This window comes from Ranitomeya imitator, chromosome 2 (assembly GCF_032444005.1).
Source record: "Ranitomeya imitator isolate aRanImi1 chromosome 2, aRanImi1.pri, whole genome shotgun sequence".
Taxonomy (NCBI): Eukaryota; Metazoa; Chordata; class Amphibia; order Anura; family Dendrobatidae; genus Ranitomeya; species Ranitomeya imitator.
In genome coordinates this window covers 612,297,909-612,321,731 of record NC_091283.1, presented here as the reverse complement: position 1 = coordinate 612,321,731, position 23,823 = coordinate 612,297,909, and the positions used below count along the sequence as shown (strand labels likewise).

The 23,823-nt window shown below is 44.0% G+C and overlaps 1 protein-coding gene across 6 annotated transcripts in view; it reads right to left on the bottom strand.

Moving 5' to 3' along the window:
- ASPSCR1 (ASPSCR1 tether for SLC2A4, UBX domain containing) overlaps positions 1-23,510 on the bottom strand; it is a 106,524-nt gene extending 83,014 nt beyond the window's left edge. For 2 of the 6 annotated variants that reach the window (XM_069752466.1, XM_069752462.1), the window contains exons 1-8: positions 23,290-23,397; positions 21,298-21,353; positions 10,407-10,521; positions 9,697-9,800; positions 7,611-7,671; positions 6,585-6,658; positions 6,001-6,502; positions 5,530-5,669 (exon numbers count right to left, since the gene is read on the bottom strand). In XM_069752466.1, coding sequence (XP_069608567.1) covers positions 5,530-5,669; positions 6,001-6,502; positions 6,585-6,658; positions 7,611-7,671; positions 9,697-9,800; positions 10,407-10,521; positions 21,298-21,353; positions 23,290-23,379 — 1,142 coding nt within the window. In that variant the 5' untranslated portion in view covers positions 23,380-23,397. Of the gene's footprint in view, positions 1-5,529; positions 5,670-6,000; positions 6,503-6,584; positions 6,659-7,610; positions 7,672-9,696; positions 9,801-10,406; positions 10,522-21,297; positions 21,354-23,289 lie in introns of all 6 variants that reach the window. The other 4 variants (XM_069752463.1, XM_069752468.1, XM_069752467.1 and 1 more) reach the window with 4 other exon arrangements.
- Between the last annotated feature and the right edge of the window lie 313 nt (positions 23,511-23,823).

The window sequence follows — 23,823 nt, the reverse complement described above, 5'->3', positions numbered from 1 at the left end:
TCTAGTTACTTAAAAAAAAAAATCTTTTCTATTTAACACTAGCACTACCGGACTGGTGACCCCCCTACAACTACTGACTGGAGTCATTTTGACTCCTGGCTTGTTTTCGTTTATTTTTAGAGCTTCTTGCTCCTGGTATTGTTGTAACTTTAATTTATAGAAAGTATAAAGAATGTATAGAATGCAAAATAGCAAGAATATCATCAGGCTTTAGCGCACTTCTTCTAGCCATATGAGTACCGTATATACTCGAGTATAAGCCGACCCGAGTATAAGCCTACCCCCCCTAATTTTGCCACAAAAAACTGGGAAAACTTAATGACTCGAGTATAAGCCTAGGGTGGGAAATGCAGCAGCTACCGGTAAATGTCAAAAGTAAAAATAGATACCAATAAAAGTTAAATTAATTGAGACATCAGTAGGTTAAGTGTTTTTGAATATCCATATTGAATCAAGAGCCCCATATAATGCTCCATAAAGTTTATGATGGGCTCCATAAGATGCTCCATAGTAAAATATGCCCCATATAATCCTGCATAAAGGTTAATAATGGCCCCATAAGATGCTCCATAGACACATTTGCCCCATATAGTGCTGCACAAACGTTGATTATCGCCCTATAAGATGTTCCATAAAGATATTTTCCCCATATAATGCTGCACAAACGTTGATTATGGCCCCATAAGATGTTCCATAAAGATATTTTCCCCATACAATGCTGCACAAACGTTAATTATGGCCCCATAAGATGCTCCATATAGACACTTGCCCCATATAATGCTGCACAAACGTTAATTATGGCCCCATAAGATGCTCCATACAGACACTTGCCTCAGATAATGCTGCACAAACGTTAATTATGGCCCCATAAGATGCTCCATACAGACACTTGCCTCATATAATGCTGCACAAACGATAATTATGGCCCCATAAGATGCTCCATAGAGACACTTGCCCCATTTGCTGTTGCTACGATAAAAAAGAAGAAAAAAAATCACATACTCACCTCTCCGTTGCTCAGGCCCCCGGCACTTGCTATATTCACCTTTCCTCATTTCGGTGCCGCTCCATCTTTAGCGTCTTCTGCACCGACGTTCAGGCAGAGGGTGCGCACTAACCATGTCATCGCGCCCTGTGACCTGAGCGCCACTGCAGAAGACGCTGAAGACGGAGCGGCACCGCGCTCCCCCACCCCATTATACTCACCTGCTCAGTTACCGCGCATTACAGTAGTGAATATGCGGCTCCTCCCCTATGGGAGGTGGAGCTGCATATTCATTACTGTAATGAGCGGTTCCACGTGACCGCTCAGTACAGGAAGAAGCTGAGCGCCAGGGAACCAGGGACCTGCACCTGCAGGGACCGCGCCAGGCGCAGGTGAGTATAATTAGACAGCCCCAGCTCCCCCTCCCCGCCAGAATTCGGAAAAATGTTGTCACAGAAGAGAAATAAAAATCGCGAGGAGTCAAAATGACTCCATCGGTAATTCTAGTGTTAAAGAGTAGAATGAAATTCTAGCTAACATTCAGTGGGGGGCCAGAGCTGTTATACAAACATCTTAAGGCTAATTAAAAGGGGAGTTCTGGCTGCAGCAAGTCACAGCCACTAAGGCTATGTGCACATGATGCGGATTTAGTGCGGATCCGCAGAGGATTTTTCCACGCAGAAACGCTGCAGATCCGCACTGTGATTTACAGTACAATGTAAATCAATGTGAAAAAAAAGCTGTGCAGATGGTGCGGAAATATCCGCGCGGAAACGCTGCGGATTTAAAAGAAGTGCATGTCACTTCTTTTGTGCGGATCTGCAGCGTTTCTGCACCCTTCCATTATAGAAATACGCAGTGGTAGAAACCGCAGAAAATCCGCAGAAAATCCGCATCAATTCCGCATAAAAACCGCACAAAATCCGCTGCAAATCTGCACCTGCGGATTCTGCCAGGAGGTGCGGATTTTGTGCAGAAAATTCTGCACCCCATTCCGCAACGTGTGCACATAGCCTAAGTCCCATTCTCCTGAAAGGGGCAGAGGTGTAATTTTCTGCACAGTGTCACTCTTATACAGGAGCTGGGAGACCACTGAAGTCATTCTCATTATCAGTGAGCGTCCCTGCGGCAGGACCATCACAATCAGCAAGTAATTGCATGGCTGTGTCTGCTGGATAGGTCATAATAGTTAGCTCAGTGTGAGTGACACTTACCCCCTTCTCCCAATTCTGCAAGAACGCAGCCAAACTGAGTTTATTTGAGTAGTTGGTCACAGCTCCAGTCTAGGATACTGGCAGAGATAGCGGAGCTGAGGTTACTATTGACTATCTTCAGTGCCACCGACTCAGAGTGGCGAAACAGGGTTTAGCAGAGTGGCGCTGCAGGGTTCAGCAGAACGGCAGGGTCCAGCAGAGTGGCGCAGCAGGATTCAGCAGAGTTGCATGGCAGGGTCTCCCTGAAGAAGCCACGTATGTAGCTGGCGATACGCATGGGGTCTGCTCCTCCACAAATTTTCTGCTGGCAAAAATTGCTCCACATAGGAATTTTAAATCTTAATACTCTAATACCAGCAGGTTTGAACCCTGATATTTTTTGATAGATAGATAGATAGATAGATTTTTTTTTTCTTATTCTCCCTTATGTATTTTAATTTGGGATAATCATTTTACGGGTTAACCCTTCTGGTAGTCCACAACCAGCTGTGTTTTTTTTGTATTTCAGTAACAGCTGCTGTTCCTTAAATACTGACTTGATGTTGTGAATAGGGTTATTTAGACTTCTATTGTCTTCATATTGTCCGTTTTTTTGCGCATCTACGGGTTCATGGGTTCAACCATTTACTAAGAGTACATATCAATGTTCTGTTTTCTCATGAATCTTTGTTTATATGAATTTTTTCTGCTGGTATTATATACTAACTAGCTATCGAACCCGTTCTACGCCCGGGTGGCGAGCATTTATATTGGTATATGGTCTCCATCCTGTCATGTGCTGCTCCATCCTGCGCCCCCATTCTGTCATGAGCTGCTCCATCCTGCGTCCCCATCCTGTCATGAGCTGCTCCATCCTGCGCCCCCATTCTGTCATGTGCTGCTCCATCCTGCGTCCCCATCCTGTCATGTGCTGCTCCCATCCTGCGTCCCCATTCGGTCATGAGCTGCTCCATCCTGCGTCCCCATCCTGTCATGAGCTGCTCCATCCTGCGCCCCCATTCTGACATGTGCTGCTCCCATTCTGCACCCCCATCCTGTCATGTGCTGCACCCATCCTGCACCCCCATTCTGTCATGTGCTGCACCCATCCTGCGCCCCCATTCTGTCATGTGCTGCTCTATCCTGTGTCCCCATCCTGTCATGAGCTGCTCCATCTTGCGCCCCCATTCTGACATGTGCTGCTCCCATTCTGCACCCCCATCCTGTCATGTGCTGCACCCATCCTGCACCCCCATTCTGTCATGTGCTGCTGCCATCCTGTGCCCCCGTTCTGTCATGTGCTGCTCCCATCCTGCACCCCCGTTCTGTCATGTGCTGCTCCCATCCTGCGCCACCGTTCTGTAATTTGCTGCTCCCATCCATATGCCAGATACGCTGCTCCATAAAGGTTTATGGCCCCCATAAGATGCTCCATATTATATGCCCCGTACACTGCTCCATAAAGGTTTGTGGCCCCCATAGGATGCTCCATAGTATATGCCCCCGTACACTGCTCCATTATGGTTGATGGCCCCCATAAGATGCTCCATATTATATGCCCCTGTACACTGCTCCATTATGGTTGATGGCCCCCATAAGATGCTCCATATTATATGCCCCCGTACACTGCTCCATCATGGTTGATGGAGCCGAAAAGTGCAGACTGGTGCTTCAGGAATCGGCCCCTGCGCAGTCTGCGCTTTCCGCCGCCATTTTCTTGAAGACACACTGAGGTTTCCCACAAAATGGCGCCGGAAAGCGCGGACTGCGCATGCGCCGATTGCGGGAGAAGGGAGACATTCATTGCCCGGAGTCAGGGGGCCTAAAAGTAAGAAATCGCTGTGGCATGAAGTGCCACAGCGTAATGAGGGCGGGATCCTGTGAAGACGCTACCTGGCGGCGGAAATGAATCAGGTGGCGTAATTAACAAATAGCAGTGGCATGAAGTGCCACAGCCACTGCAGTGTGTCAAGAAAATGGCGCCGGAAAGAGCGGACTGCGCAGGCGCCGATTCCGGCACCAGGAGGAGCAAGACAATGGCGCCGGAAAGGAATGGCGTAAGTAACAACTTGCTATGGCCGCGGCGGAAAGGAATGGCGTACATAATAAATTGCTGTGGCATGAAATGCCACAGCATAATCGGCGGAAATATGTGGACGATGTCCCCCTGCTTCCGGCAGTCCGCGCCTTCCGGCGCCATTTTTTTTTTCCTGACACTATAATGTAACGTTAGGAGCATCGCGCCTGCGCTGTCTATAAAGCCTTCAGACAGAGTGAAGCTCCCAGCGTTATATTATAGATATACTGCCATTTGGATTTTTGTGAACTTCTGTGGCGGTAGGTTGCCATATCAAGGGCATAACCAACTATTGAAATTGTTTTCGCTTTTTTAAATGTTTTTATGAGTTTGCCTTATTGCATGTGATTTGTTGTTTACATTAATAAAGTTCAAATGTTATATATATTTCCTGGGAGTTCCCCATTTTTTAGGCTACTATCACACTTGCGTCGTGTGACGTCCGTCGCAATGCGTCGTCTTGGGGGAAAAACGGATCCTGCAAATGTGCCCGCAGGATGCGTTTTTTGCCCATAGACTTGTATTGCCGACGGATCGCGACGGATGGCCATCCGTCGCATCCGTCGTGCACTGGATGCGTCATGTTTTGGCGGACCATTGGCACGGAAAAATGTTCAATGTAACGTTTTTTCGTACGTCGGATCCGCCATTTCCTACCGCGCATGCGCGGCCGGAACTCCGCCCCCTCCTCCCCAGACTTTAGAATGGGCAGTGGATGCGTTGAAAAACTGCATCCGCTGCCCACGTCGTGACAAATTTTCACAACGTGCATCGGCACGTCGCGCCGACGCTCAGCGACGGACCCGTACCAACGCAAGTGTGAAACAAGCCTTAGCATGCATCTTTTTCTCTTCTATTTTCTCCAGGCTTCAGCAGAGTGGCGAGGCAGGGTTCAGCAGAACGGTGCAGCAGGGTGCATGTGACCAGCCACTTCATTTAACTCCCAATGATTGTGAGCTTGCAGTCAGAGAAAAAAGATCCACATCCATCCAATAACTATGACCTACCCCCTGGATAAATATCAATTTATGCAAACCAGAATACCTCTCTAAGCAATTCCAATATTCTCTATACTTTTAATTTTTGAGATATAATTTACAACTTGTACCATTCCCATTATAGAATTACTGAAACTAAATTCTGCAGCTGATGTCATTCACACAAATATGTGTGTCAGGGTCAGAAAATGCGCAAGGCAAAGTCTAGAGTCCATTATAAAAATATGAAAACTGTGATTTCATAGAGGTAAAAGAAAAAAAAACAGGCTGGTTCACCTTTCACCTCTGAGTTCAGCAAATCTTCTCCTGACATCATCCATTGTGACTTCAAAAAAGTTATCTGGGAGCTCCAGAGACCTGGCACTCATACTTTCCTCCAAATCCAAGTGGCACACAAGGCTCTGTCTATCTATTGGCTAAAAAGAGAAAATATTTTCATTTTCAGATTTTACAACTTAGAAGGATTTTCCAAGAGCACTATATTAATTCTTCACTATTTATCATGTACAGTAGAATGTATCTGATATTTGTACAGAACTGTAACACCAGGCCCAGCCAATACGGAAAGTACAGAGCCATGAATGGTAAATAATGGAGAGGACCCTGCGAGCACTGCCGCTCCTCAATCAGCAGGGGTCCCAAATGTCCACCCAGCAGATAGGAGGTTAGGCCATTAATGTTATAACCCCTTGTAATAACTGCCCAATGTAATATTAGACAATCCCAACAATATTCTACAGTGCTCACCCCCAAATCACTTTCCTCTTCATCAGTCTTGTATTTCTTTGCCTTAGAAGGGCCTGGACTCTGGAAAGGCTCTTGGGCTGTAGCAGTCGGCATACTAGCTTCTGTAGGGATATTGGCACCTCCTAGACGATGGCCACCACCTTGAAAAGGCATAAATGAATTCACCTGAGGCTGAGCAGATTTACATGAGCCTACAGAGGAAGGCCCAGGCACATCACACTCCAAATCTGGCTGTCCGACCGTCACATAACTTTGGTTGATAGATTGTGCTGACGATAACCCGGCACCTACTGCCTGCACAAGAGCAGCACTGGGCTCTTGGTTTGTAGTGCCACTGGACTGCAGCTCTTTCTGATCAGCAGCACTAGGTTCCCCTGCTGCGTCCTTGGTTACTGGAGGACTTTCTCGCACAGTCTTATGGGCATAAGTGTTCTTCTTTGCTTCCTCTTGAAATATCTCAGGCTGCCTGTTTCCAGAAGGCATATTCTTCCGCACTACAAACCTTGAAAAAATATAGGTTATTATTACATCTTAAATCTTAATATTAAAGTAAGGAACAGATTAGCCTCTGCAAACATTCTCACCTGATTATGGCACTCCCACTTGTAAGACCCAAAGACTGGAGGGTTGTCTGTCTTAAAGACTGCTCACCTGACACCTGAGATAGAATATATGATCAGGACTATATTTACCACCTACAATCTACCACAGTGGCCAAAATCCGGTACGTGCAATGAAGCCAACCTGCCTGATCCTTCACTTCAGACACCAGAGGCCTTTTCTGAAGGCCTTGTTCAGATGCGTTAGATTTATTGTGGATTGATAAAACAAAAACACACGTGAATGAGGTTTTTTTTTAATATTTCTGTGGCAGATTTGAAGACATGCTATGAATTGGTACATCATGGATTTTACCCTTTGCACAGCAATTGGTGAAATCCTCTTCAAATCCTTGTCACAAGCTACGTATAGCACGCATGGATTTCTCTACCAACTCACTGGACAGCATTTCTTTTTCTGTGTCTGAAGCCTCATATACAGAAACAATGACATGTTTCTGGAGTGTTTTACCTTTCAGCTCCCTTTTTAGAGCATTTCCAAAATGATGGATAGAACGCTATTTATCCATTCTGCAAATATTGAGGGCTTGTTATTTTTAGCATCCCCATAAGGCATTGACAAGAAAAATATATACATAACTAGTCTCAATGTGGCCAGCTCCATAGCAGCACATATTCCACGATTTGATGACTAGAATGTAAATGGAGGAACATTAAAAATACTGATGAAAACATTCCTGTGACATCCCGAATGTCCCTGGATACAAGCGCTCTCTCATTTGCTCAACACGAGCTTTTAAGAGAAGTCGGGCACACACAGTGCAATGCCAACTGTATAATGAAGTCATCTGTGTTCCTTTTAAGCCCATTTTAATGATGCAGTTTTATTAGAACTTCAAAGCCTGTAGATGCGACTCTCTGGCCACTGTCATACATCAGTTCTTGGGATTTGAGGACACAGAGAGGTGCGAGCTAGAAACACAGGCGTAAATGAATTACTCATTAACGAGCTGTCTGATGCTGTATTCTCCTGCTTGTGCACTACCTTACCTCATCCCGCATATAAATGCATACGGCAATGCTTCCAGGAGCAATCGCTTCCAAACACACCCTGAAAAACAGAAACATCACTAAAGCTAAACCTAAAATGCAGACAGACTCATCTCATCCGTGTAGCTGAGAGCCAGAATACCCAAACCTCTCAGAAAGAACAGACCTTGGGCAAACACAGTTCTAGAAACAGCACTTTAGATTGAAACAGCCTAGCATAGTCTCAACTGGTGTACAACTCTATAGAGGCCTTTCTTAATTACAGGTGTTTCTCCTCTTACTGGACTTGCCATTTTCTAGCATGTTCCATGGTGACTTTTACAATCGTAAAATCTATCTTCTTAAAAGGAAAAGTCACAAGGAACAGGTACAATTTATAACCATGTAGGCCATTTTGTGATTGATCCCAACGGTATATCTTGTGGTCGTCCACTCCTGTACGGTGAATAAGCTCAGCACATAATGGACGAAGATGCATCCTGCAAATATGACTTATACACATATATAAAAGGAGGATGAGAAACCCTGATTTTTAACCAGTTGAACTACAAAAATATATAACTAGGCAGAAATATTCTGGCAATGCAACAGAAAGATATTCTCACTGGATGCTTATCTATGCAATCTACTGCTATACTGTTGTGTCTGCTCCATGTGTAGAATTGCCAGAACTATGTAGTTTGTGTTGAATCGTATTACTGCATTGGTATATTGTACATGAAAACTACAGTCTGCTGCAATAAAAAATTGGTATGTCAGCCCATACCATCTCCATGGAGGCTAAAGGGATACCCTTTTTTGTCCTCAGTTCAATAAAAGGGGGCTATGGACAAATTCAGTGAATAATGAAGCTTACTTGGCGCAAATACTGAACAGAATACCACAGTGTGTGGCCACTAAGTCATCTTTCTTCTCTGATAGATTTTTAAAACTTAACATGAATAAAACAAAATTCATTATCTTTCCCCCATCTCACTCAACCCATCCCAAAAAACCTATCCATCACAGTCAATGGCTTCCCACTCACCCCAGTCCCACAAGCTCGCTGCCTTGGGGTAACGCTTTACTCCAATCTCTCCTTCAAACCACATATCTAAGCCCTTTCCACTTCCTGCCGACTCCAACTCAAAAATATCTTCCGGATCCACACATTGCTTAAACAAGAGTTTGTAAAAACACTATTGCATGCCCTCATCATCTCCCGCCTCAACTACTGCAACCTCCTGCTTTGTGACCTCCCCTCTAACACTCTCACACCCATCCAATCTATCCTAAAGTCCGCTGCCCGACTAATCCACCTGTCCTCCCGCCATTGCCTGGCTTCTCTCTGTCAATCCCTGAACTGGCTCCCTATTACTCAGATACTCCAGTTCAAAACCCTAACCTTAGCATACAAAGCCATCCACAACCTGTCTCCTCCATACATCTGTGACCTCGTCTCCCGGTGCTTTCCTGCACGCAACCTCCAATACAAGATATCCTACTATACTCCCCTCTTATCTCCTCTTCCCACAGTCACATACAAGATATTTCCTGTGCATCCCCCCTACTCTGGAACTCTCTACCCTAACATATCAGACTCTCACCTACCATTGGAAACCTTCAAAAGGAACCTGAAGACCTACCTCTTCCGATAAGCCTACAACCTGCAGTAACACTCGTTCCACCATACCTCTACACGACTTGCTCTCCTCTCACTTACTCTATCCTCACCCATCACTTGTAGACTGTGAGCTCTCACAGTTAGGGTCCTCTCTCCTCCTGTACCAGTCGGTGACTCGTTTTGTTCAAGATGATTGTACTGGTTTTTTGCTATGTATACCCCTTCACATGTAAAGCGCCATAGAATAAATGGCTCTATAATAATGAATACTAATAGTAATAACAACATGTTGGAACACCTTTCAGGTTACATAATGAGCATTACTGAACAAACTGCAGTCTAACATGTCGGCTTTCTTCAACATACAGTTATGGACTGTTTGGTTGCTGAAGGCAACATCTTAATTTTTCACTATTTTAGTATATGCATGTATTCCACTAGATAATATTGTAGTCATCTATAACTAATGGATTCTCCACTTACCTAGTCTGTGGAAAACGGGTTAGGACTTCCCAAAGACTTTGGCTGCAGAGGAACTCATCCAGTAACCTTACCCCTTCTTCCAACTGCAATGCTACTCGAACTTTCTAGGACATGATGATAGAAATTCATGGAATGAGACATTTATTTAAGTTCTTGAAAAAATAAAGAGACTGCAAACTCTGTAATAATTTTAGATAAATTAGATCTTGCAAGTCTGGCTTTTTTTTTAGCTATCACCAGTAGGGAAGGTTGTGTCTATCCATCTGATGTAGTATAAGATGCTATCTATTCAAATGAATGGGCAACTGTTTGATCCACTAGTTCTGCCAGAGCGGGAGCTGCAACTTCAGTTTTAAAGTTATGTTAAATATCTGTAATACACATTACACAATCATTATATAAAACCATATAGTTGGCCATTCATATGGACAACACTTCGTTCCAGTAGCAGAAATGCAGACAAGTGCAAATAGTATCTGAAGAAAACGTTCATTTCATGCTATACTTAGATGCATGATGATTTAATATCCATCTGCTATACCAGGCAGACAGCACATAAAGGAAAGGCTCTCTGCAGGGTGCACCCGCCACAGCATAGCATTGTGTAAAACCAGGAAAATGCTTGTAAACGTAATATGCGCTTTAACCACAAATATTCCTTATCGTCAGAAAAAGACCGAATTCCTGGAACCATGTAGATGGCATCTCACCGTATTCTCTGCCCCTACACGCTGCTGAGCGGAGCTCACCATCTCCAGTTTGGCATTATTGGGAAGGTTGGCAAATCGCCACTGAAGTGAGAGATCCAACACGGTCCTCTGAAATCTGCAGGTGAATGAAATGATTGATAATTTTAGAAGTAACAATGTAGAGCTCAGAGCAAATGATCCAAACAGACAGTGACATCCTGCCATGGACATACACAAGGAGCATGTGATCTGAGGAATTCCTTTCATACTGTGTGCTATAGGCAACCTTGTAAGGCATGTACCTTATTTTATTATCTAACACTTCTAAACAAGTCCATGGGGATGTATGCGGATGCCTCCGCATGCGTCGTTTTGAGCTGCGCCGACCGCAACAAAATGCAACATGCTGCGTTCGACACAGCTCAGCGCAGCATCAAAACGAAGCATGCAGAGGCATCCGCATGGCCTGCGTACCCAATGTTATAGATAGGGTACGCATGCAGACGTAGCTGAAGGAAGAGGCGCAGTAGTGGACGGGGCTTAACAGAGGAAGAAGGCTGCCATCCGCACACCTGCCAAACGCTAGTGTGAAACTAGCCTTATTCTTACAAGTGTTTGCTGTAATAAGCTGATCACAAGGTGTCCTGCTACTAGGAATCACAGATAAGTTGTAATCTGTGGGAGGGGGCAACAGCAGGGTTTCAATTTAGGTGCAATGCCATAGATGATCTGTGTACGATACGGTTACTCCAGAGAAAGGCCCACTTCCTGCTTACTCTCCATCCAAACTAAGGCTATGTGCACACGCTGCGGATTTTGCTGCAGTTTTACATGAGTTTACAGTACCATGTAAACCTATGGAAAACAAAATCCAGTGTGCACATGCTGCGGAAAACAACGGGCGGAAACGCTGCGGTTTACATTCCGCAAGCATGTCAATTCTTTGTGCGGATTCCGCAGCGGTTTACACCTGCTCCTCAGGCTATGTGCACACGTTGCAGATTTGCCTGCACTAAATCCACAGCTCTTGGCAGAAAACGCAGATGCGTTTTTGATGCGCTTTTTTGCACGGTTTTGATGCCTTTTTGAAAGCTAAATAAAGATGCATTATTGAACAAAAAAAAAAAAAAGATTTGTGATGTCATGTCTTGTCCAACCTCCTCTTTTACATTTGTCCAAATCACACTCCATTACACACATAGATAGACAGATGGAATGAGATAGATATATGGATAGTTAGTCTACTTTCACACATCAGGTTTTTGCCGTTAGGCATAATCTGGCAAGTTTTGAAAAAAATGGATCCGTTTTTTTTTCGCCAGAATCCGTTTTATATCTCAGAGTTGTATTAGCGCCGGATTGCGCCTTATAGCCACACGTTTCATCCGTTTTTTTCCGGATCTGTCAAAAGAAACTGTTTCCGGCGGACGGAGAAAATGTACAGAGGAAAGTTTTTTCTGTCCAGTGAAAAAACGCGTAGCGACGGATCTGGCGAAAAAATGTATGAAACTGAGATGTGAAATGATGAATCCGGCCTCCGAATCGGGTTTTTCATGCATTTTTCCATTGAAATCAAGCACATTTTCCATTCTCTCGCTCGCTTTCTCTCTAAAAATAAACAAACGGATCAGTTGCATCAGTTTCACTATTTGCAACGGATCCGTTTTTTCAAAAAGTCGCCGGATCCTGACTGATGGAAACAAACTGATGTGTGAAAGTAGCCTAACTATCCATATATCCATCTACATCTATCCATCAGGCAGGATCCGGCGAATTTTTGAAAAAACGGATCCGCTGCAAATAGTGAAAAACTGATGCAATTGATCGGTTTTTTTGAGAATGGAAAAATGCATGAAAAACCAGATTCGGAGGCCGGATTCATCTTTCACATCTCAGTTTCATACGTTTTTCGCCGGACAGAAAAAAAACTTTTTCTGTACGTTTTCTCCGTCCGCTGGAAACAGTTTCTTTTGACAGATCCGGAAAAAAACGGATGAAACGTGTGGCTATAAGGCGCAATCCGGCGCTAATACAACTCTGAGATATAAAACGGATTCTGGCGGAAAAAAAACGGATCCATTTTTTTCAAAACTTGCCAGATTATGCCTAACGGCAAAAACCTGATGTGTGAAAGTAGACTAACTATCCATATATCTATATATATATCTATATATAGCTGTTCTGACGGATCCGGCAGAAAAAGGATGAAACGTGTTGCCATCAGGCGTAATCCGGCGCTAATATAACTGGGAAAAATAAACCACTGATCCGTTTTTTCAAAACTCGCCGGCTTATGCCTGGCGGCAAAAATCTGATGTGTGAAAGTAGCCAGATAGATATATGGATAGATATATCTATCTATAAATATATCTATAGATCGATATAGCCATAGTTATCCATCTATAGATATATCCATAGTTATATCTATAGATAAATCTATACATATATCCATAGTTATCCATGTATAGATATATATATATGGATATATCTATAGATATATCCATAGATATATAATAGCAAGGCCTATGTTTCTTACTGAACATTTAAAAAAAAACGGAAAAAAATGGCGTGGGCTCCCGTGCAATTTTCTGCGCCAGAGGGGGAAAGTCGACGGCTGGGGGCCTTATATTTGTAGCCTGGCAAGGGGCTAATACCCATGGCCCCTTCCCAGGCTATGAATATCAGCCCGCAGCTGTCTGTGTAGCCTTTACTGGATATTAAAATAGGGGGACCCCAATAAAAAAAAATGACGTCGGGTCCCCCTATATTTTATAGCCAGAAAGGCTATGCAGACAGCAGCGGGCTGATATTCATAGCCTAGAATAGCCTAGAGAGGGGCCATGGATATTGGCCCCCCCGGCTACAAATACCAGCCCCCAGCCGCCCCAGAAATGGAGCATCTGTGAGATGTGCCAATTCCGGCACTTAGCCCCTCTCTTCTCACTCCCGAGTAGAGGTGGGATAAGGGGTAATAAGGGGTTAATGTCACCTTGCTATTGTAAGGTTGACATTAAGCCGGGTTAATAATGGAGATGCATCAATAAGACACCTATCCATTATTAATCCTAGAGTAGTGAAAGAGTTAAAAAAAAAAAAGGAAAAAGACACAGCCAGAAAAAATTATTTTAATTTTCTTAATTTAACCATACTTACCATACTCGATCGCCTGTAAAAAATTAAAAATAATAAATCGTATACTCCGTGTCCAACGCAGTCCAATTAATGAGTGTTCCACGACGATCTCCCCTATAGAACAGTGACATCGGGTGATGTCACTGCTCTTTAGGCCTCCAGTGACACACTGACAGGAGACAATGGCTCCTGCAGTGCATCACTGAAGAGGTTACCTTAGTTCAGGGTCTCACTTTATGGCATTGCTGCGTGGGAACTTTCTCACAGCAGTGCCACAAGTGAGACTAGGGACTATTTTTTACAGTGGCGGAGGAATACAGTGCGGAAGGATACCTTCCTTCATTGTATTCCTGGAGCCCCTGGGGAGCGGTCGCATCAGCTGATGCTGATGCTCTCCACGGGAGATTGTCGTGGGACACTCGTTTTAATTGGATTTCTGCGGATCAGGGAGTATAGTTTAATATTTTTTACAGGTGACACTGGCTTCGGGGATCAAAATGACAAGTGATGGTATGTACTCTATGTTATATGTATGTACTGTATGTCTAGATGTTGCATGTATGTAGTATGTTGCATGTATGTAGTATGTTGCATGTATGTAGTATGTTGCATGTATGTAGTATGCTGCATGTATGTAGTATGAATGTTGCATGTATGTAGTATGTTGTATGTATGCAATATGTTGCATGTTGTATGCAATATGTTGCATGTATGTTGCATGTATGTAATGTGTTGCATGTATGTAGCATTTTGCATGTATGTAGTATGTTGCATGTATGTAGCGTGCTGCATGTATGTAGCATGCTGCATGCATGTAGTATGTTGCATGCATGTAGTATGTTGCATGCGTGTAGTATGTTGCATGCGTGTAGTATGTTGCATGCGTGTAGTATGTTGCATGCATGCAGTATGTTGCATGTATGCAGTATGTTGCATGTATGCAGTATGTTGCATGTATGCAGTATGTTGCATGTATGCAGTATGTTGCATGTATGCAGTATGTTGCATGTATGCAGTATGTTGCATGTATGCAGTATGTTGCATGTATGCAGTATGTTGCATGTATGCAGTATGTTGCATGTATGCAGTATGTTGCATGTATGCAGTATGTTGTATGTATGCAGTATGTTGCATATTGTATGTATGTAGTATGTTGCATGTTGTATGTATGTAGTTTGTTGCTTGTTGTATGTTGCATGTATGTAGTATGTATGTATGTATGTATGTATGTAATATGTTGTATGTATGTAATATGTTGTATGTACAGTCATGGCCAAAAGTATTGACACCCCTGCAATTCTGTCAGATAATACTCATTTTTTCCTGAAAATGATTGCAAACAATAATTATTTGGTATTATTATCTTCATTTAATTTGTCTTAAATGAAAAAACACAAAAAGAATTGTCCTAAAGCCAAATTGGATATAATTCCACACCAAACATAAAAAAGGGGGTGGACAAAAGTATTGGCACTGTTCGAAAAATCATGTGATGCTTCTCAAATTTGTGTAATTAACAGCACCTGTAACTTACCTGTGGCACCTAACAGGTAACATAGTAACATAGTAACATAGTTAGTAAGGCCGAAAAAAGACATTTGTCCATCCAGTTCAGCCTATATTCCATCATAATAAATCCCCAGATCTACGTCCTTCTACAGAACCTAATTGTATGATACAATATTGTTCTGCTCCAGGAAGGCATCCAGGCCTCTCTTGAACCCCTCGACTGAGTTCGCCATCACCACCTCCTCAGGCAAGCAATTCCAGATTCTCACTGCCCTAACAGTAAAGAATCCTCTTCTATGTTGGTGGAAAAACCTTCTCTCCTCCAGACGCAAAGAATGCCCCCTTGTGCCCGTCACCTTCCTTGGTATAAACAGATCCTCAGCGAGATATTTGTATTGTCCCCTTATATACTTATACATGGTTATTAGATCGCCCCTCAGTCGTCTTTTTTCTAGACTAAATAATCCTAATTTCGCTAATCTATCTGGGTATTGTAGTTCTCCCATCCCCTTTATTAATTTTGTTGCCCTCCTTTGTACTCTCTCTAGTTCCATTATATCCTTCCTGAGCACCGGTGCCCAAAACTGGACACAGTACTCCATGTGCGGTCTAACTAGGGATTTGTACAGAGGCAGTATAATGCTCTCATCATGTGTATCCAGACCTCTTTTAATGCACCCCATGATCCTGTTTGCCTTGGCAGCTGCTGCCTGGCACTGGCTGCTCCAGGTAAGTTTATCATTAACTAGGATCCCCAAGTCCTTCTCCCTGTCAGATTTACCCAGTGGTTTCCCATTCAGTGTGTAATGGTGACATTGATTCCTTCTTCCCATGTGTATAACCTTACATTTATCATTGTTAAACCTCATCTGCCACCTTTCAGCCCAAGTTTCCAACTTATCCAGATCCATCTGTAGCAGAATACTATCTTCTCTTGTATTAACTGCTTTACATAGTTTTGTATCATCTGCAAATATCGATATTTTACTGTGTAAACCTTCTACCAGATCATTAATGAATATGTTGAAGAGAACAGGTCCCAATACTGACCCCTGCGGTACCCCACTGGTCACAGCGACCCAGTTAGAGACTATACCATTTATAACCACCCTCTGCTTTCTATCACTAAGCCAGTTACTAACCCATTTACACACATTTTCCCCCAGACCAAGCATTCTCATTTTGTGTACCAACCTCTTGTGCAGCACGGTATCAAACGCTTTGGAAAAATCGAGATATACCACGTCCAATGACTCACCGTGGTCCAGTCTATAGCTTACCTCTTCATAAAAACTGATTAGATTGGTTTGACAGGAGCGATTTCTCATAAACCCATGCTGATATGGAGTTAAACAGTTATTCTCATTGAGATAATCCAGAATAACATCCCTCAGAAACCCTTCAAATATTTTACCAACAATAGAGGTTAGACTTACTGGCCTATAATTTCCAGGTTCACTTTTAGAGCCCTTTTTGAATATTGACACCACATTTGCTATGCGCCAATCCTGCGGAACAGATCCTGTCGCTATAGAGTCCCTAAAAATAAGAAATAATGGTTTATCTATTACATTACTTAGTTCTCTTAGTACTCGTGGGTGTATGCCATCCGGACCCGGAGATTTATCTATTTTAATCTTATTTAGCCGGTTTCGCACCTCTTCTTGGGTTAGATTGGTGACCCTTAATATAGGGTTTTCATTGTTTCTTGGGATTTCACCTAGCATTTCATTTTCCACCGTGAATACCGTGGAGAAGAAGGTGTTTAATATGTTAGCTTTTTCCTCATCATTTACAACCATTCTTTCCTCACTATTTTTTAAGGGGCCTACATTTTCAGTTTTTATTCTTTTACTATTGATATAGTTGAAGAACAGTTTGGGATTAGTTTTACTCTCCTTAGCAATGTGCTTCTCTGTTTCCTTTTTGGCAGCTTTAATTAGTTTTTTAGATAAAGTATTTTTCTCCCTATAGTTTTTTAGAGCTTCAATGGTGCCATCCTGCTTTAGTAGTGCAAATGCTTTCTTTTTACTGTTAATTGCCTGTCTTACTTCTTTGTTTAGCCACATTGGGTTTTTCCTATTTCTAGTCCTTTTATTCCCACAAGGTATAAACCGCTTACACTGCCTATTTAGGATGTTCTTAAACATTTCCCATTTATTATCTGTATTCTTATTTCTGAGGATATTGTCCCAGTCTACCAGATTAAGGGCATCTCTAAGCTGTTCAAACTTTGCCTTCCTAAAGTTCAGTGTTTTTGTGACTCCCTGACAAGTCCCCCTACTGAAAGACAGGTGAAACTGTACAATATTGTGGTCGCTATTTCCTAGATGCCCGACCACCTGCAGATTTGTTATTCTGTCAGGTCTATTAGATAGTATTAGGTCTAAAAGTGCTGCTCCTCTGGTTGGATTCTGCACCAATTGTGAAAGATAATTTTTCTTGGTTATTAACAGAAACCTGTTGCCTTTATGGGTTTCACAGGTTTCTGTTTCCCAGTTAATATCCGGGTAGTTAAAGTCCCCCATAACCAGGACCTCATTATGGGTTGCAATGGTGTTGGCAATAACTAAATCACACTTGCAGCCAGTTGACATGGATTAAAGTTGACTCAACCTCTGTCCTGTGTCCTTGTGTGTACCACATTGAGCATGGAGAAAAGAAAGAAGACCAAAGAACTGTCTGAGGACTTGAGAAATTGTGAGGAAGCATGAGCAATCTCAAGGCTACAAGTCCATCTCCAAAGACCTGAATGTTCCTGTGTCTACCATGCGCAGTGTCATCAAGAAGTTTAAAGCCCATGGCACTGTGGCTAACCTCCCTAGATGTGGACGGAAAAGAAAAATTGACAAGAGATTTCAACGCAAGATTGTGCGGATGTTGGATAAAGAACATCGACTAACATCCAAACAAGTTCAAGCTGCCTGCAGTCCAAGGGTACAACAGTGTCAACCCGTACTATCCATCGGTGTCTGAATGAAAAGGGACTGTATGGTAGGAGACCCAGGAAGACCCCACTTCTTACCCCGAGACATAAAAAAGCCAGGCTGGAGTTTGCCAATACTTACCTGAAAAAGCCTAAAACGTTTTGGAAGAATGTTCTCTGGTCAGATGAGACAAAAGTAGAGCTTTTTGGGCAAAGGCATCAACATAGAGTTTACAGGAGAAAAAAAAAAGAGGCATTCAAAGAAAAGAACACAGTCCCTACAGTCAAACATGGCGGAGGTTATCTGATGTTTTGGGGTTGCTTTGCTGCCTCTGGCACTGGACTGCTTGGTGTGCATGGCATTATGAAGTCTGAAGACTACCAACAAATTTTGCAGCATAATGTAGGGCCCAGTGTGAGAAAGCTGGGTCTCCCTCAGAGGTCATGGGTCTTCCAGCAGGACAATGACCCAAAACACACTTCAAAAAGCACTAGAAAATGGTTTGAGAGAAAGCACTGGAGACTTCTAAGGTGGCCAGCAATGAGTCCAGACCTGAATCCCATAGAAGACCTGTGGAGAGATCTAAAAATGGCAGTTTGGAGAAGGCACCCTTCAAATATCAGGGACCTGGAGCAGTTTGCCAAAGAAGAATGGTCTAAAATTCCAGCAGAGCAGTGTAAGAAACTCATTGATGGTTACCGGAAGCGGTTGGTCGCAGTTATTTTGGCTAAAGGTTGTGCAACCAAGTATTAGGCTGAGGGTGCCAATACTTTTGTCTGGCCCATTTTTGGAGTTTTGTGGGAAATGATCAATGTTTTGCTTTTTGCTTCATTCTTTTTTGTGTTTTTTTATTTAAGACAAATTAAATGAAGATAATAATACCAAAGAATTTGTGTTTGCAATCATTTTCAGGTAGAAACTGAGTATTATCTGACAGAATTGCAGGGGTGTCAATACTTTTGGCCATGACTGTATGTATGTATGTATGTATGTATGTATGTATGTATGTATGTTTGTGTTTTTTTATACATTAAACACATTAGCCGGATGATGGGACTACTACTGTCCCATCATTGGCTAATGTGTCACTCACTGTCACTGTAGCAGGCATAGCCGGATGGGACTTGTAGTCCCACTGGACGATGCCTGCAGACACACATGCACACACACACACACTCGGACAGCCAGCAGACCCTCCCCCCCCCCCCGGACAGGCCACAGACCACCCAGACAGGCCGCAGACCACGCAGACCACCCAGACAGGCCGCAGACCACCCAGACAGGCCGCAGACCACCCAGACAGGCCCCAGAGCCCGCAGACCACTGGGACTGCCCGCAGACCACCCGGCAGGCCGCAGACCACCCAGACAGGCCACAGACCCGGCACGGAGAGCTCGCAGACCCCACCCACACAGTCACCGCCCACACTCTTTCCCCATCCCGAATGGCAGCGTTTCCTCCTCAGCTAAACCGCAGATCTTTTTTACATCTGCGGTTTTGCTGCAGATGTGTCTTACTCAATGCAAGTCAATGGGTGCAGAAACGCTGCAGTTCCACACAAAGAATTGACATGCTGTGGAAAAAACAACGCTGCGTTTCCGCACGTTTTTTTCCGTAGCGTGTGCACAGCGGATTTGGTTTTCCATAGGTTTACATGGTACTGTAGACCGCATGGAAAACTGCTGCAGATCCGCAGCGTCAAAAACGCTGCGGATCCGCGGTAAAAACCGCAACGTGTGAACACGGCCTCAATAGGAATCCGCAGGTGTAAAACCGCAGGTGGAATCCGCACAAAAAACACAAAAAAAACAGCGGTAAATCCGCAGTAATTCCGCAGTGCGAATTTCCTGCGGATTTAACAAAATCAGTGCGGAAAAATCCGCACGCCTTTTCTGCAACGTGTGCACATACCCTAACACATGCGGATCCTGAATTGGGCTTTCTAAATCACTCTAGAAGATTCCATTAATTAATGGGAATATATCAGCAGGCTTAATATGTAATCTGAGAGCAGCATAACGTAGTGGCAGAGATTCGGATTCCAGTTAATCACTTGCTAGGCTTTGTGTTGTTGTTTCAATAAAATCAGTATTTTTATCACCAGATTATCACTACAGGACAAGATGTCTCGTGCCTCCTGGTCCAACCACACACCATCAATGATTAGCAGCTTGTTGCCTATGCATATTGTACCCAGAAAGCTGCCAATCAGTGGTGTGGGCAAGGTTATACATCTGCAGATAACTGACTATCACAACTTCTGCGCCCAATAAACTAAGTGATACATCACTGGCATCAGGGTCTTTGCCCCAACATCATCTTGCTCTCAGATGGGGTAGCTGAACCTTGCTGACAGATTCTACTTAAAGGGAACCTGTCACCCCGTTTTTTGAGATTGAGCTATAAATACTGTTAAATAGGGCCTGCGCTGTGTGTTACTATAGTGTATGTAGTGTACCCTGATTCCCCATGTATGCTGAGAAATACATTACCAAAGTCGACGTTTTCGCCTGTCAATCAGGCTGGTCTGGTCAGGTGGGCGTGTTCACAGCGCTCTTTTCTTCCCCAGCTTTCCGTTGGTGGCGTAGTGGTGTGCGCATGTCCAGAGTTCCGACTTCCCTGCGCCCACGTGAAGACACAGCGCGCGATCTGCGCTGTAATCCCTTGCATCGGTGGGGGCGGCCATCTTCCTGGGGCCGCGCGTGCGCAGATGGAGTGCTCTGCTGCACGGGGCTTCAGGAAAATGGCCGCGGGATGCCGCGCGTGCGCATTAGAGATCGCGGCGGCCATTTTCCCAAAGCCGAGTTTGCATCTCGGCTTTGGGAAAATGGCCGCCGCGATTTACACAGCGCAGGCGCCGGATTTGAAGAGAAAACAGCGCGGAGGGGGTGGCGCCGAAAGCCCCTGAAGATGTGAGTGACGGCAGAGTACCGTTCAAGCTGGGGATTGAGGACCCGCCTCCGTGGACAAAGATAGGTATTTTTGCAAAGTTTCAAAGCGCTTTATTTTAGTAATACCTGAACACAAAACTAAAAGAGCCACCTTGTTAGAATGCAGCATTACTGCTGCACAAGGTGGCTCTTTTAGTTTATAACGGCTGGAGGGGGTGACAGTGGCCCTTTAAATGCAGACCCCAGAGGAGCCTCCGCTGAATGCTGGTGCCAGTAGAGGAGTTTAGTGGTTTGTTAATTTTTATAAACCAAGCCACGGGTAAAATGATAGTTTTGTGTGGACCATCCCTTTAACGTATGTTGATCATTTATTAGCAGAGACTATATTCCTTATAATATAAGTGTAGACTGGTGGCGAACGATGATACAAGAGCCTTATTACTACACACTCACTTCAAGTTATATTCTCCTGGATTGAAATTCTGTTTCTTGCAGACTTCTTCCAGCACCTGAAAGTAGACTCATCAAAACTGCACAACCCACAATATATGACATTTTAGTTCCACACAAAATATATATTCACACACACGTTTGGGTATGTACATATCATTTCAGCAAAAACTACCGTAGTTGATTTCTAAAGGATTCTTATCACGATTCCTCCATTTTTTGTGCAACATTTTACAGTACCTGCATAATGACTGAGATTTCGGAAATCTCACACACAAGCTGCATTTATTTTTCCCCGAGATTTCAAGCCCTTCTTTTCTTTTGTAGGACGCAGTATGTCAATTCTTTGTGTTTTTGCAGTGATTTTATTTTTTTTTTTTTTGACCCAATCAAAGTGACAAAAATGTGTGTACTGTACGCAGCATTTTACCTGCCACCAGAGATAAAGAAAAAAAACCTGCACAAAAAGCAACATGTGAACATATCCTTAGGTTATTGGAGGGGGGAGGGGGGTTATTGCTTTTTTTTAAGTGTTTTCCCACTCTGCGATTTGTCTCTTTTTGGTGTTATGTTTTAAATAAAGCTGATTTGTTCCTTACACTTCCTGGTATTTGACTTTAAAAAAATAAACTTTACAGTCATGTGCGGCTTAGGTGCCTTTTTTAGGGCATTTCTGCAGTGGAAACGCAATAAAAACCAGTAGATTTTCCACACCTAATGCAAGTTTGTAATGAAAATCGGCACATAAGACTCCAAGTGCCCACAAGAGAAATTGCCATGTTATAGATTCCAAAAACGCTCTGCTGGTTAGTTTACACTGCGTATTAAAAAAAAAAAAGTCAGGAGTAGTGAAGAGGGAGCATGTTCGGAAAAGGTGTTATCTGAGCATGCTCGTGTGCCGAGTGCAAAAAAATATGTTCGAGTCTCCACGCCTGCAGGTCTCGCGGCTGTGCGACAGTTGCAGCACATACACTGATTGCCCGTTTGTTAGACAATCCCTGCATGTGTTGTGGCTGTCAGACATGCAGCTGCGGGGACTCGCGCATATTATTCGAGCACGCTGAAGACACTCGGTAAGCTCCCGAGCATGCTCAGATAACACCTTATCCCAGCACGTTCGCTCATCACTAGTCAGGGGATTTCTATAAATCCCATCCACTTTATTGGAGCTGTAAGATGCTGCTTTGTTGGGGTTTTTTTTGCACAGTTTAACCTCTTAGATACAAGCTAGTGACGGCAGGATTTATAGGGATTCTCTGAAAATGTGGCCACCGTCACATATTTCAAGCTGTGACCTGTCCGAGTCACGTATCACGATGGAAAGAGCGGCGACTGTACAATACCTAGCCATAAAAGTGATCACCGACCAGAAGTAAAAAAAATAAAAAACGTAAATAAAAATATATACGTTCATATCACCCATGTGATAAGAAAATAGCGTGTATCCCACATGGTAACCACTGAGGCGGGACAAATAAAAATGGAAGAGGTAGAATCGCCATGTCTGACCAGAAAGAGGTAAAGACCCCAAAATGGGAGTGAGAAAGACTACAGGAGTGAAGGAGTCCGCCGGGCACAAATATGGCACCACCACAGATTCTCCAACCTCATGTGGTCACCAGTGTGGCACTTATCATGGGGCTGTCCTGGCACTCAGGCACTGGTGGTGGGGTGACATGACTCCATTAGATGAGGGGCACGAAGAAAGGCCTCCGACAACCACTAGGACGTGAAGCCACAGTGACACAGCAACATGCAATGCATGCACAGAGCTGGGATACTACAAGTCCCAGCGCTCCCTGACAGCTGCTAAGTAGCGCACGCTGGGAGCTGTAGTCCTACAGTCATACATGAGCTGCTGAGTCACGTGTAGCAGCCTGTCACGTGACCCCCGCCAGTGACAGGTGAATACAAGCGTCCCTGAGGCGATGTGGGCGGGATTACCGGGTGCTCGCCTGTACCGACCGCTCGTCAATGCGCAGCGGAGGGGTTTACCTGAAGCAGTGGGGTGCCCGCTGTCACCTTTACAGTCTGACGATGCCCGTTAGGAGCCAATACCGACACCGCAGCTCCCTTGGTTGCCATTTTGCCTGACGTCGGAGAATATCTTTCAAACAACTTTATTGAGACACAATCTGCCGGACAAAAAAAAAAAAGTGTGGAAAAGCGTCTGCCCATACAGTCATCATTACATGCGGGCGACGGTCACTGAGACCGTGTCCCGAGCGCAGTGTGACCCTATCAGAGACGCTTCTCCCACTATGCCCACCTCCTGTGTGGAAAACACCAGTTACATCCCAGTCAGGACTGTCCAATAACTAATGGCGCCAGTCTGATTTTAGGCGGGAAAAAGTTTTGTGATTGACGAATTGTGCAGGCAGCTTTTATGGCCGCTCCTCGTCCTTCCAGTTTTTGTGGCATGAAGGCAGCGTTAGGCTACGTTCACATGCGGGTCTTTGGACGCAGCGTCGTGGACGCAACGCACGAAAGACGCAAGTAAAACGCAGGCATTTTTTGACGCATGCGTTC